General features: G+C 39.3%; 1 protein-coding gene across 1 annotated transcript in view; it reads right to left on the reverse strand.

The window, feature by feature from the left end:
• LOC130879912 (phospholipid-transporting ATPase ABCA3-like) overlaps positions 1–15329 on the reverse strand; it is a 122611-nt gene that overhangs the window by 9979 nt on the left and 97303 nt on the right. Inside the window, exons 23-28 of the mRNA XM_057778736.1 lie at positions 6907–7094; positions 5807–5932; positions 5409–5603; positions 2215–2402; positions 1624–1794; positions 1184–1374 (exon numbers count right to left, since the gene is read on the reverse strand). Coding sequence (XP_057634719.1) covers positions 1184–1374; positions 1624–1794; positions 2215–2402; positions 5409–5603; positions 5807–5932; positions 6907–7094 — 1059 coding nt within the window. The remainder of the gene's footprint in view (positions 1–1183; positions 1375–1623; positions 1795–2214; positions 2403–5408; positions 5604–5806; positions 5933–6906; positions 7095–15329) is intronic.

Here is a 15329-nt window from a genome sequence, read left to right on the forward strand (position 1 = left end):
CTTGAGTGACCAAGAACCAGACAGTAGTTGCTTAGAGACTTAGGGCAAAACCAAATAATACTGATCTTAAAAAAAGTAGCAATAGCCGGGCGGTGGTGGCGCACGCCTTTAATCCCAGCACTCGGGAGGCAGAGGCAGGCGGATCTCTGTGAGTTCGAGACCAGCCTGGTCTACAAAGGGAGTTCCAGGACAGGCTCCAAAGCCACAGAGAAACCCTGTCTCAAAAAACCAAAAAAAAAAAAAAAAAAAAAAGAAAACAAAAGTAGCAATAAAATGACTTATACTGATATTTTGCTACAGTCAAGGATCAGTGCCCTGCTCAGCCATGATCAAAGAAGCTTCTTTCTGCAGCAGATGAGAACAAATACAGGGACCCACAGGCAGACATGCAGAGAGAGACAGACCTTGGAACACTCAGCCCGAAATGGGATGTCTCCATCAAATCCCTCCCTGCAGAGTTCAGGGACTATGCAAAAGAGGAGGTGGAAAGACTGTAAGAGTCAGAGGGGAGTAAGGACATCAGGAGAAGACCCTCTAAGTCAACTGAGCAAGGCTCTTATGAACTCACAGAAACTAAGGTAGTACAGGGCCTGCATATATGTTATGTTCCCAATTCAGTATTTTCATGGGACTCTGGAGTGTGTTAAAGAGTGAGTCTCTGATTCTTTTGCCTTCTCTTGGGGTTCTTTTCCCTCTGTTGATTTGCCTTGTCCAAATTTGATGTGATGGTTTTTGCTTTACCTTGTATTTTATTTTATTATGTTTGTTATCTCTTAGAAGCCTATTATTTTTCTAAAGAAAGACAGAAAGGGGAGTAGATCCAGATGGGAGGGGAAGTGGGAAGGAGCTTGAAGGAGTAGAGAAAGGAGAAACTGTAATCAGAATATATTGTATGAGAAAAGAACCTATTTTCTATAAAAAGAAAAAAATTAAATTAATTCTACATATTAATTCATACTAGCAACTTTAGCTTATTGATTTTTTTTCAAGGAACTATTGAAAACCTCTGCTATCAGTGAAAATCTCTTAGTAAACAACAGGGATAAATTCATAGAAATTATTAAAATGAGCTTGGTATAAGGGTTAAATAAATATGACTAATTCAACGAAATCTAAAATTGAAAGCATGTAGCAGGACAGTGAATATGACTTAGCAGTCACGAGTCTATCATACCTATGTTACCTGGGAAAGTTGCTTCAATAAATTTTTTGAATTCTGCTACTTTATCTTCATTCTTAGCAATATTGATCTTTACTGTTAGAGTGTACACATGACCAAACCGCTTTCTGACGTGCTGGGGGCTGCCTAGGCATGTAAACCTCCCATTTACCATGATGGCCAGCCTCGTACACAGTGCCTCACACTCTTCCATTCTAAGAAGAAAAAGAAAATATTCTGAGGAGACTTTTTCAGAGAATAAATGGAAATAGCTAGGGTTGGAACGCTTAGAACTGGAAACCTTGGCATTACAGGTGGTCACGACTAAGATCATATGGGACAGGGACATTTGAAAACTTACAGCAGTACATACCTAAGTCCTCACAGTCCTGACTGAAATTTATTCCATCCTACACCCACTGCAGCAACTTCCAGTTTCTAACCAAGCTTCCAATGGCTCTTACCTGTGAGAAGTTATGATGACAGCTTTACCAGTTTTACAGATCCATGTAACTGTGTCCCACAGCAGATGCTGAGCTACTGGGTCCATGCCAGTAGATGGCTCATCCAGGAAGGCAACTGAAGACTTTCCCATTAGGGCGATAGCAGTGCTCAGCCTACGTTTGCTTCCACCACTCCATAATGTGAAGAAGAAAGAGTAATATATGTTATTAATTCATAGGATTGTTTTTACATGTAGAATTCTGTGATATGATTCAAACTAATGATTCGTGTGTGTGTGTGTGTGTGTGTGTGTGTGTGTGTATCTCCATGGAGATATAGGGACTTTTTTTTTTTTTGGTTTTTTCGAGACAGGGTTTCTCTAGGGACTTTTTTTTTTTTTTTTAAATACAAAGATTGTTCTGAAACATGCAAAAGGCTAACAGCATCCAAGTGGGATATATTGTTTTCCTGATGTCTGAGCCTTGGCAGAGAGCTAGGTTGTTTCACAGTCACTAGCTCCATGTGCCAGAGAGGTAGAAATGGGCTTTGTGGGCATTCACTCTAAACAGCAAATGTACAGGACAGGTCACTTATACAACACAGCGCCTCACCTGTATGTGCAGATAAGCTGGTCAGCAATGGGTTCCAGGTGCACTGAGTGAAGAAAGGTTTCCACATACTCTTTAATGTTTTGCTCTGGAACCCCCCACAGCCTAGAGTACATGACCAGCAGTTCCCGGCCTGTCATGTGGTTCAGCACAGATTCGGACTGAGGACAGTAACCAATTCTTGACCTAATCTGAATCAAGAGGGTAATTATGAGCAGTAGATCCTTGTCAGCTATTCCACGGAGCCTAAATCTCAAAGGAATGAGGTATAAGACGTGAAGCTGTTTAACTCTTACTAGTAAAAAATCTGATACTTCTACGACTACCACTAAGAATGGTTTGCTCTTTCGCATTCAGCATCTTTTTACAGATGGAATTCAATGAAGTAAAATAAGGTATCAATATAACCACTAGCTGGAATTATATATATCTATATCTATGTATTTCTGTATATATATGCATACACATATAATGTATCTATATTCATATTACTATGATGTGCCTCAAAAAGACCTTTGTTTGAGTGTTTAAGAGAGAGTGAGCATTATTAATATCCTTATTAAAGTATCTTGTTTACAGCAATGGTCCAGTAACTTCTGTCAGATAAACTCTCTCACAGATAGGAATTATAAGCTGCCTCTCAATATACATATACAAAGTAAATAGGAGTATATATTTTTATGTATTTAATCAAGTTAATGCTAAAAGAATTAAGTCAACATATCACTTCATAACTAATATGGAGTAAAATTTATGTAGAGTGTGAATTCAGCCATTTCAATGCCTGTTAAAATACTTAAAGGAATATAACAGAATTAAAACTCTCCCAATGCACTATTAATAATATTTAGGATATAATCTAAAATTAGTTGGCAAAAGATGTATGCAAATTACCCACACTTCAGTGAGCACAGTAGAAACTGGCACTCAAATAGCCATAATACTGGAATAATCAGATTCAAATTTGAAAGAAACTCTTACAACTATGTTTAAATGAGGACAATGAAAAGTCTGTCATTTACATAAGTAAGAGCACATGGCAGAAAACAAAACCACGACAAAAAAACAAATGGAAAATTCTGAGCTAAAATTTATTTTTGAGGTTGGGGAGGTGGCATAGTTGGTAACATGCTTTCCACTCAAGCTTGGGGACTGAAGAGCAGACACTTAGCCCTCACATAAAAAGCTGGGCATGGCTGTAGTGGGGCCAGATAGATTCTGAAGGCTTCTGTCCAGGAAACCTAGCCAAACGGTGAGCTCCAGCTTCAGTGAGACACTGCCTCAAGAATTAAGGTTGAAAAATGACTGGGGAAGATACTTGACATTGACCTCTGACCTTTTCAAGCACAAATATACATCTGTATCCACACACGTGTACATGCATACAAACATGTAAACAAAAATAAAGAAATTATGTCAGGAAAAATAATTAACAGGAGGTTGTATGTAATTTGAAGATGAAACAATATAAACTAATCATCATGTGTATGTCTACACTTATTTAAATAGAAAATATGTAGGAAAATAAAGAGAGCCACAGAACCTCTGGGGTGCCGGATTAAAGGAATGAGCATATGTAGAAACAGACCTAGGAAAAACAGGCAAATGTGTACTTGTTTTTTTGAGTGTCTCTGACTTGAAGAATCATAAGCAATAGGCAAAATATTAACAATTAAGAAATGTATAAAAGATACAAATAGACTATTTATAGGAAAGGTATCTTTTAAATATTTCCTAAAGTTATTTAATTCTACTCATAAGAAGGAAAAAGAAAAAAAAAACTGCTCAAATAGCACTTTTTAAAATGGACCACACCAAAAAAAAAAATTGAAAAGATGGGTCAAATAATCTGTTGTGGTAAGTGCAGGGGAACAGACAATGTGCATATTCATATCCAGGGAAAGCAGTTTGGTAAGATTGAGAAGATGGTGTATGGTACACAGCCAGATCCCCAATACAATGAAGACAGACCTTTATAGCTGACTGGATGTCAAGGGGGTTTGTAGAATGGCAGTGGTTACTGCTTTTACCCAGGAAGGACGTAACAAAGTTAGGGACAGAAGGTACGAGAAGAAGGACTTAAGCAAAGTTAGGGACAGAAAGTACGAGACTTGCTAACTGTACACCACTTACATTGGTTTCACCCAGTCCTTAAGTAATGAACACCTTCTTTGTTCAGTTTTGCTGGTATATATTTTTAGACTCTCTGTCTTGCCTGGAGGTAAGTATGCTCTAGGTGCTGAGTTACAGCTTTGTCTTGGCTGTCTGCTGACACTCCAGGTGTAATTTTTCACTTTCCCTTGGCTGCACAGGCAGCTTTCTTCAGACTGTGCATGCACTTCCCCCCACACCTGGCTTGTCTATGTGTCACAGCACTGTACCAGGCTTCAGAGAACTCCACTGGACACTTAATGGGTTGAAAACACCCAAGAACACCAGTCAATTTCGTTCTTAAAAGTTTAATTCTTACCTTGTTTGAGAGAGAAAATTTTATCCAGATTTTCCCTCTAACTTTCCAATTTTCATTTCTTTTCCAGTTCCTTTATTCTGTATTTCAGTGTTGATAATTCACCAAACAGAGTCCATATTCTTTCTATTGTACACATTACTTACAGACTATCTATCTCATTTACTTCCACAGTTTAAATTTCATCCATATTTGATAAACCCCAAATTCATATCACTTTCCTATCACGGGTTCATACTGTGAATTGCATGCTCCCACTTAGACATATCAGAGATGCTCAAGATCCAAATGCCCTTCAAACATAACTCTCTCAAGATGTTTATCGTCTTGGTGACTGGAGTCTTCACTCTCAGAAGTTCAACACAGAAACCCAGGCAGCATCTTCCTTTCTTTTGTTAAGACTCGCATCCTCACAGTGCCGAGTCCTTGCGGTCCTTTCTATTCTCACAATCATTTTTTCTAATTAGTTGTGTTTCAAAATTGATGTCAGGGCAGGTTAGCTGCAAGAGCTGATCTCCTCCAGGTCTATCTATTTGTAGACACTCAGTCTTTGTTTCACCGGAAAGGGTACTTCCCTGCCCTCAGACTCAGCATGGCCAGGGAGTCTTTCAATTCTAAGAAATGAGGACTTATGGATCATGGTTCTTAGCTTTCCTCCCCTGTTCCTTAACAATTTGCCTGTCTGTCTCCTCCATCAAGACATGAAGTCCTGGACTAAGGAAAGAAATACCTTTTTTGGATTTTCGGTGACACTCTGGCCATCGATCAACGCGACTCCAGAGGTGATAGTCTCGATTCCGGTCAGCATTTTAAAGGTAGTAGTTTTTCCAGCTCCATTTAATCCAAGCAATCCAAAGCACTCCGACTTCCTGACTACAAGGGAGATATTTCTCACAGCCTCAACAACAGGGCACTTAAAATAAATCTGTGAAAGTTAAAAACAAACAAACCGAGACACTGGTCATGAACTACAGCTAATCCCTCAGACTCTGAAAGCTGACAAAGCGACACTCTCACCTGAGCCCTCTCCCGTCCAGGCCTCTGCAGAACTGCAGTGGACCAGTACTGCTACTGGTCAGGTAAAGGCAGGGAACAAGCTTAACCTCCAAGGCCAGGAAGGGGCATTACCTTTGTAACTTCACTGAGGACCAGAGGGGTATGCTGGGACCTGAGTAGCAGTGTGTGGGCTTTCCTTCTTTCTTCCTGTATGCCTTCGTCCTCCTCTTCTTTGCTTCCTAGGTCAGACTCTACAGCCTATATTTGCAGGACAAGGAGTACACATGTGGGCACTCTATAGAGAACTGGTTTAAACCAACAGATTTAAGAACACTAACTTGTGGGTTTAATATCAAAGATAAGAGGAAATATCGAGCAGTATCTAAGACCCTTTCTCCCTGCTTCCTGAACTCTCACGTACAAACAGACTTCTGGTTGGCTCCATTTTAGAAGAGCAGGGGCAGTCAAGGACAGTCAAAGACAAAACTCTATGAAACTATTGTTCTGAACATTCTGTAAGAGCCAGGAGCAGGGGATGACTCCAGGGCAATAGTGATTTCTGCACACAGCAGGGCAGCTGCACACATTCACTCACAGCAGGTGTGACTATACGCACAGGGCCTGAGCAAGCTCAATCCAGACAAAAGCCCAGCTGGAAGTAGGGGTGGTGTGGGAGCAAAATCCCAACTCTAGCTGAGGAGCGTTTGGTTGTTGATAGCTTCAGAGAGAGGGAGAATTAACTTTCTTTAAGGGTGAGATGCCCTGGTAGGTCGTCCAGACTCCAGTGGAAGACTGCACATCCAAGAATATCTGGGCAGCACACATCGGGCGCAGTAGGCTTCAAAAATAAAAAGAGGGCACAAAGTTGGGTGTGTATGGACTGGGGGCTGGATCTGGGTGGAGCTGGGGAAGGGGAGGAATTATCATCAAAACACAGTGTATAAAATTCTCAAAGAATGAAAAAGTTTCTATATTTAGAGTGAATAGCATGTTCTTACTAGCATAAGGACAATTAATTTCAGTTGTAGCTAGTCCAGGAAAAATGACTTATTTCCTAGAGGACTAACCCAAGCTAAGATATTTACCCCTCAAACAAGTCACAGGTCTCTTTTAGTGTAATCAAATAACATTTTCTTTAACAAGTAATAGAAATGAGAAAATGTACATTTCTATTTTCTGGCTGAATGTTGCACTTTATTTAAATTATATTTAAAGTCTAATTAGCTACTTACTTGCCTGCTGTTTCTGAGTTTGTTGTAGAAATAAAAAATGATGTTACGAAAGACCAAGTTCTTCAGGTTCCAGGAAACAGTCTCCAGGCACAAAAGCAAGAGGAGAAAAACTAAACCCATGGCAGCCAGCATGACCAGAAACTTCCCAATGCCGTGCTCTCCAAAGCCATACACATTATTCTGAGTATCTGAGGACACAAGAGACACAGCTGCCTTACTTAAAACCAGCACAGCATTTGAAACAGTGCCAAACAGTAAGACGTACAGGAAGAAAATGATCTTCTGTCTTTGGTTATTTTCAGACACTCATGTAACCAAGGCTGGTCTTCAACTTGCTGTGAGTTGAAGATGGTCTGAAATTCTTGACCTTTTTTCTACCTCCCAAGTACTAGGTTCATAGGTGTGAATGTGCTCAAGATGAATTTTAAGTTAGATTTAAGAATTATAGGATATAGCAAATAAGTAACTTGTTATTTTCTTTGACCTTCCGTGATGCGGTTATTTATAGTTGTTATAAAAGTTGATTTTATTTATTTTTTTATTTATTTTCCCTCTAGCTTTTCTGTTCTCCATTTTGGCACTGAAGATTGAATCAGGGACTCAGTCATACAGCCAGTGCTCTCCCACTAAGCTTTACCTGGCCCTTCTGCCAGAGTTAGGGAGACAATCTTCCCTCACATGTGATGAACATCTGACCTCATTCTTTTCTGCAAGGCTTATTGCTTGCCCCACCCTAGCTTTGCAGATGCTCTCCCTCCAGCTCCTTATATCATGGAATACCATCATTCTTTGAAAAGTCTTCTCTTAAGGTGTATGATGCATATACAGTATAAATTTCCCCTTGAGAATTTCTTTCAGTGCAAGCTATAATTTTTGTTATGTTGCATTTGTTTTCATTCATCTATTTTCTATTTCCTCTTTTGATTATTTTCTTGAAATTATAATTATTTAAGCAATTTAATTTCCATATACTTATTAATTTCTAACATTCTTTTAGTGTTAATTTCTAGTTTCATACTATTACTGTTAGAGACAATATTTAATATAATTTTGGTGTTTTAAATGTATCCAGACTCATGGGTTAAACTGTTATCCTGGGGAGCATTGCATGTGAGACCTATTCTGCCATTCTTAGGTTGGGTGATCTTCATATACTTGCTAGGTCAAATTGGTTTAAGGCATTAATCATGCTTTCTGTTTCCTTTTAGGATGGCTTTTTATCTAACATCGAGTATGGGGCACTAATACTGGACATAATGGCGCACACCTTTAAACTCAGCACTTGGGAGGCAGAGACAGGCAGATCTCTGTGAGTTTCATTGAGGCCAGCCTAGTCTACATAGTGAGTTCCAGGACAACCAGAGCTACAAAGTGAGACCTTGTCACAAAAACAAAACAAAGCAAAACCCCAAACAAGCAAACAGAAGTATGGAGCACCAAAGTTTTCAGCTATTAGTATATAACTATCTTCCCTTCAGTTCTACATTTTGTTGAATTTTAATATCTTCTTGATGATGTGACATATTTATCTACATAAAAATTTGCTTTTATATCTCATAAAATTTGACATAAGATCTATTTTGCAGCTGGGCGGTGGTGGCGCGTGCCTTACCAGCACTTGGGAGGCAGAGGCAGGTGGATCTCTATGAGTTTGAGGCCAACCTGGTCTATAAGAGCTAGTTCTAGGCCAGGCTCTAAAGCTACAGTGAAACCCTGTCTTGAAAAACCAAAACCAAACCAAACCAAAACAAAACAAAAAACACCAAACAAAACAACAACAAAAACTCAGAAAAGATCTATTTTGCTTTATATTTGTATACTCATGAAGTTAAGTCTCAGCTTTTATTTGTATAGATTTTTTCCATTTTATTTTTAACCTACTTGTATCTCTGCATCAATATAAGTATCTTAAAGACAGAATATACTTGAACTACTCTAAATTCTGAGTATGTATGACTTTTGATTAGAGAATTCAATTCATTTATATGCAAAGTATTGATAGTGACTTGTGTCTGTCGTTTTTTCATTTGATTTCTATGCCATATGCCTTTTTGTTCTTCAGTCCTTCAATTTTTGTCTCGTTTTCTATTGTTTTGTTGTTGTAGAACAGTTTGGTTCATTTCTTTGTGTTTGTGTGTGTGTGTGTGTGTGTTACTTTCTTAACGATCACCAACAGGAAATTGCAACCAACATGATTTTCGTTTTTAAAAAAGACTCTGTGTGTGTGTTTACAGGTAACTGCAGAGAACGAAAGTGCGGGATTCATGTGGAGGTGGATAGAGAAATGGACGACTGTGAGCTGTCCATTGTGGGTGCTTGGGATTGATGGGTCCTCTGGAAAAGCAGTGTGGGTATCCCTTAGGGCTCGGGTTGCAATTAACATTAAAAATTATGCGAAAAAAATTTAGTTTGAATTAACTTCAAATTACCTTCAATAGCATGTACACTCACTCAGTTATCATCATTTTATAACTCTTCCATCATGACTGGGCATGGTAGGTCATGCCTGCAATCCCAACACTAGGGAGGTGGAAACAGGAAGATAAGAAGTTCAGGGTCATCCTTGTCTACACAGAGTTCACTGCCAGCCTGAGTTACATGATAATCTGCTGCAAAGAACCAAAAACAAAGCAAAGCAAAGCAAAACAAAACAAACAAACAAAAAAAAAACAAAAGCCTTAAAGCAGAGCAAAGCCAAAACTATCCCTTATGGTGTTGTTTTCACAGATCATAGCTTTAGATACTGTGCAACCCTAGTATAGACTTTAATTATTGTTATAATACCAGTTTTCTAAAATGCTTCAGGGGAAACAAGCAGATATATTCCAAAATGCAACAACATTTTGATAGTTGCTTTTGTGTGTGTTTTGTTTTGTTTTGAAACAGGGTCTCTCTACACAGCGCTGACTGTTCTGGAATGCACTAGGTAGATTAAATCTGCTTATTATCTAATAACTTTTGCTTTCAGTTGATTTTTATTTAGCTTTTTTTGGTAGAATATTATACTAGCATAACGTTTTCATTTATTTGCAAGTATCTTAATTTTCCTTTCTTTATTGGAATAATATTTTCTTTGCTGGATATAGAGCATTTGGCAGTGGGGTTCTGGACTCTTTGAGATACATTTTTGCTATGTATCATAGGTTGACCTCAAACTTGGGGTCCTCCTGCCTCAGCCTCCCAAGTCATACCTGGCTGGATATGGAAGTTCTGATTTTTTTCCCTTCATTCCTTTAATTGGGCTAGCCTTTGCTTTCTGGCCTCTATGCATAGTTTCCAGTGAGAAATAAGATGGTACTTTTTTGGGGGATCCTTGGAGCCACATTACTTCTTGTGGCAGCTTTCATAATTATTGTTTTGTCTTTGATATCAGATAATGTTATTTCAGCGTTTCTCACTGTGGAAGTTTATTCAGATTGGAGTTGAGGCTTTTGGATGAATTCAATCATGTATCTTAGATACTTTTAAATGTTTTTAAGATTTTCTTACCCTGCTCTCCTCTCTCTTTTCTTAGGGCTCTGATGATACACAATGTAAGGCAGTTAATAGGATCCCACAAATTGCCAAAGCTCTCTCCATATTACCTTCTTTTTCCTTTTTGTCCTCTTACAAAGCTCCTTCATTTTCTTCCAGTTGCAACATTCTGCTGAACACCCCAAGTGGAGTCTTTGCCTCTGTTCTGTGCATTTCCATCCTTAGGTTGCTGTTTATCCTTGTATAGGTACTCACCTATAGTGGGGTCTACATTTAGCAAGGGCCCATTCTCCTACTTTCCTTTAATTTTTGACTATGGTTTCATACAACTCTGGGCTGATTTAAGACAGCTGATTTAAAGTTGTAATAAGTCCAATTTCTGTTCATTTATTTTTAACCTATGAAGGTTGTTTATTAGTTTAACCCAAAGGCGTTTTTGAAAAGTAGGAAGATTATATTTAATTATCATATGCTTATGATAGTCTCCCTTGTCTCTTGAGCTCCTCCCCCCCCCAACCCCCGACTGGTTTTGGTTTTTGAGACAGAGTTTCTCTGTATAACAGCCCTGTCTGTCCTGAAACTCACTCTGTAGACCAGGTTGGCCTCAGACTCACAGAGCTCCACCTGCCTCTGCCTCCAGAGTGCTGGGATTAGAGGTGTACCACCACACCTAGGGTCTTTTAATTTTTTTGTGGGGTGGTAATTGACTGTTTTAAGTTTTACTTGTTTATAATGCTTTATAAACTACTTTTGAAAAAAATTTACCTTAGCTGGGCGGTGGTGGCGCATGCCTTTAATCCCAGAACTTGGGAGGCAGAAGCAGGCGGATCTCTGTGAGTTCGAGACCAGCCTGGTCTACAAGAGCTAGTTCCAGGACAGGCTCCAAAACCACAGAGAAACCCTGTCTCGAAAAAAAAAAAAATCCAAAAAAGAAAAAAAAAAAAGAAAAAAATTAACCTTTATTGTGTTTTGTCACTGAATATTCCATTATATTAGTGGTCAGATATTGATTTGACAGTATAATCTCAAATGTTTGGGGATAATAAAAAAGGAGGGGAAAAAACACTAATGTGTTAAAATTGGTTGTGAGTTGAAGTCATTCCTCTAACACTTAAGTAGTCTTTGTATAATCCTCTGGTCCTTTACTTTTTGCTTACACCAAACTCAACTATCTCATAATCTAATCAAAATAAGATTAATTAGGTTCCAATTCTGGATCTATGTGGTACTTTCTCATTTAAAGTGTGACCTAAACAAATTATCTTACATTCCTATTGTAAGCATTGCAGCTCAGATTTCCATCCTGGCAGTTGAGAGCTAAGGAATACCACAAAATAACCACAAGCATCACAGCTTATAGCCCTGCTACAAGGAGAAGTTTCCCCAATGCAAGTGTAACTGTTCTGCTTTGGCAGGGGATGGTTTTCCCAGTGAAGCTGTTACTTTCTGCTCTGGAGAAGCAGTACAGCTCTGCTCCACTCTGCTCTGGAGAAGCAGTACAGCTCTGCTCTGCTACCAAGAAGTGTTACAGCTCTGTTCAAGTCAAATTTTCCCCAGTGAGAGTGGTACAGTTCTGCTTGGCTCCACTCCGCTCCTCCACTCTGCGCTGGTGGAAGCTGTTACAGCTGGGCTCTGGGGAAAATGTCATGCCACACAAGTAACCTCACTAAAGAGATTCACCGAGAAGAAAGAATCCAAGAGGGTGGCTGTTTCAGCAAACTCAACAGGGTATAGGCTTTTGAGGGGGTAGTGGAGCTTTCTAGCATGGATTTGGATTGGTGGATTTTTGTCGTCTGACTCTGGTGTAAACTTAGGGATTGGTGTAATTTCAAGACATGGTCCTGGGGTCAAGTCAGGGGCAGGGTGTTTTTCCTTGGCCCAGGTATTGGGTCAAGTCAGGGGCAAGGCTTTTTCTCCTTGGCCCTTTTCACCCTATCACACCTTCTTCACACTAGTCCTTTCTAGACTCTTGTGTGTTCTTTTTTTCTTGACTACGTCTTGACATTTACCCTCGGTGACTATAGTTGCTCTGCATCTTTAAATTCATCCAGAGATGTTCAGAAAGCACTCACAACACTGAGAATGACCCCAGGGTTTTGTCAGTGGCAGCCCCTGAGTCGCTCTCTTAGGCATTTACTATACTTACATAAACCACAGTTCTTGGGAACACCATCCGCACTCTCTCTCTGCCATCTATAACCATGAATGCCATACAAGGAGTGAGGAAAAGTAAGTGGATAGATGAAATGTCCATAACACATTTTTAGCAAACATTAGCAGCAGCTTCTTTCTTTATTAAATATTTCCTTTTGTTTGTTTTGTTTTTTTTCTTTTGGAGTCAAGGCTTTTCTGTGTAATAGCCTTGGATGTCCTAGAACTCACTTTGTAGACCAGGCCTATCCTTGCCTCCCTAGTGTTGGAATTAAAGGCATGCACCACCATGCTCAGCCAATATTTCCTTTTTTTAAAACAAGTTTTTTTTTTTTTTTTTTTTTTTTTTTTTTTTTTTTTTTTTTTTTTTTTTTTTTTTGAGACAGGGTTTCTCTGTAGCTTTTGGTGCCTGTCCCAGAACTAGCTCTTGTAGACCAGGCTGGCCTCGAACTCCCAGAAATCCGCCTGCCTCTGCCTCCCGAGTGCTGGGATTAAAGGCGTGTGCCACCACCGCCCGGCCGATATATGATCTTTTGATGTGTTGTTGAATTCATTTTGTAAGGATTTTTGTCAAGAATTTCTGAATCTGTTTAGGAAACTGTTTCCTGTGCTGATATGTTCAAGGCTGAGCCCATGGCCAACACTGCCTAGGTTACCAGGATCTATCTAGAAGCTGGATGGCTCAGAGATCTAAGGCTCTGTGGACAGAACAAAACACACCTGATAAAAAAAACAATGACATGATTCCTAATGGTATTCTGCTATACTCATGGGACTGGTGCCCAGCCCAATCTTCATCAGAGAAGATTTCTCTAGCTGCTGATGGGAGTATATGGAGAGACTCACAGCCAAACATTAGGTAGAGCTTGGGGAACCCCACAGAAGAGGGGGAGGAAGGATTGTAGGAGTCAGAGGGTTAGGAACACCAGGAGAATATCACACACAGAATCGACTAAGCAGAGCTCACAGAGACTAAAGTGGCACCATGGAGCCTGCATGGGTCTACACTACATCTTTATACATGCTGTGGTTGTTTAGCTTGGAGTTCTTATGGGACTCCTAACAATGAGCATGGGGGTATTTCTGAGTCTTTTGTCTGCTCATGCAACCTTTTCTTTATCCTACTGTGGTATGGGACAATGATCTATATTTTATTAACTATATTTTAAATAAATGCTGATTGGCCAGTAGCCAGGCAGGAAGTATAGGCAGGACAATCAGACAGAAAGTAGAGGCGGGTCAATGAGAACAGAGAATTCTGGGAAGAGGAAAGCTTGGTCTGCAGTCATTGTGACTCATCCACAGAAGAAGCAAGATGTGACTGCCTCGCTGAATAAGGTACTAAGCCACGTGGCTAACACAGACAAGAATAATGGGCTAATATAAGTTATAAGAGTTAACAAGAAGCCTGAGATAATGAGCCAATCAGCTTATAACTAATGTGTGATTTCTTTGGGACATAATGACTGCGGGAACTGAGCAGGACAGAAACCCTGACAACACTACTAGGTTGCCTTATCCAGCCTGGATATGAGAGTTTATATCTACCTAGTCCTATTGCATCTTGTTATGCCATGTTCAGCTGAGATCATTAGGAGGCCTGCTCTTTTCTGAAGGGAAATAAAGGAGGTGTGGATTCTGGGGGAGAGGGAGGTGGGAGGGCTTGAAGGAGGGGAGGGAGAGAAGGCTGTGGTTGGGAGTATGAAAAAATAAATTAAAAAATAAAATTTACTTTTTCAATTAAAAGAAGAATTTCTGTATCAAGGAAATTAGCCTCTATTTTTCTCCCTGTCCTTATCAGGCTATGGTATCAGAGTAATACTGGCCTTCACAGCATGAATTCTGAAGTGCCTCCTTCCTTTTTATTTTATTGGAATAGATTAATTAGTATGCTGGTTGGTTTTAACTGTCATCTTGATTCAACCTGGAATCACTTGCAAAGAGTTTTAGAAAAGGAATTCTCTAGATCTGCTTGACCTGTGAGTAATTAATTCCATGGTGTATTGCCCGATGGCTAACTGATGTAGGAATACCAAGCCCACTGCAGGTGGCACCATGTTCTAGGCATTATAAGAGAGAAGAAAGCTGGCTGGCAGCAATCAGGTGTGTAGGACAAAGGTATCTGTTTGTCTCTGCTATTGAATATGTATGTGGTGTGGCAAGATTCCTCAAGCTACACCTCTGTGACTCCTGCAATGATTTCTATAACCTGTGACTGTGAAGTACACTAGTCTCTTTCTTCCTTCCCTGAGTTGCTCTCTGTCAGACTGTCTGTCACAGCATCAGGAATGACATTAGAAGTACTGCTGTTGGCTTTTATGTCTGACAGAATTCAGCAGTCAATCTACCAGGTCCTAGATTTTGCTGGTTGGGAGACTATTATTGCTTCAATATTGTCCTTCATTTATCTGTTTAAGTTTTAAAAATACACTCAGTTCAATTCTGCTAGATAATAAGTGTTTATAATTCTAGCCTTCTCCTAGGCTTTCCAATTTATTGAAATGTAAGTTTCAAAAGTGTTTTCTAATGATCTTTAGGCTCTCAATGGTGATCTGTGTAATATCACCCTTTTCATGTCTTAATTTCTAAATTTAAGTGTTCTATTTTGGGTAATTTAGATTTTTTGATTTCCATTTAATTTCATTTCTCATCTTCATTATTTATGCTTTCACTTGGGGTTAGGTTTATTTTGATTTTCTATAACCTTAAGACACACCATTAGGTTATTTATTCAAGAATTCTCTTAATTTCTTTTTATAAAAATATAGGCATCTACATGATGTAGAAAAAGACAAGAT

The sequence above is a fragment of the Chionomys nivalis genome, chromosome 8 (assembly GCF_950005125.1).
Source record: "Chionomys nivalis chromosome 8, mChiNiv1.1, whole genome shotgun sequence".
NCBI lineage: Eukaryota > Metazoa > Chordata > Mammalia > Rodentia > Cricetidae > Chionomys > Chionomys nivalis.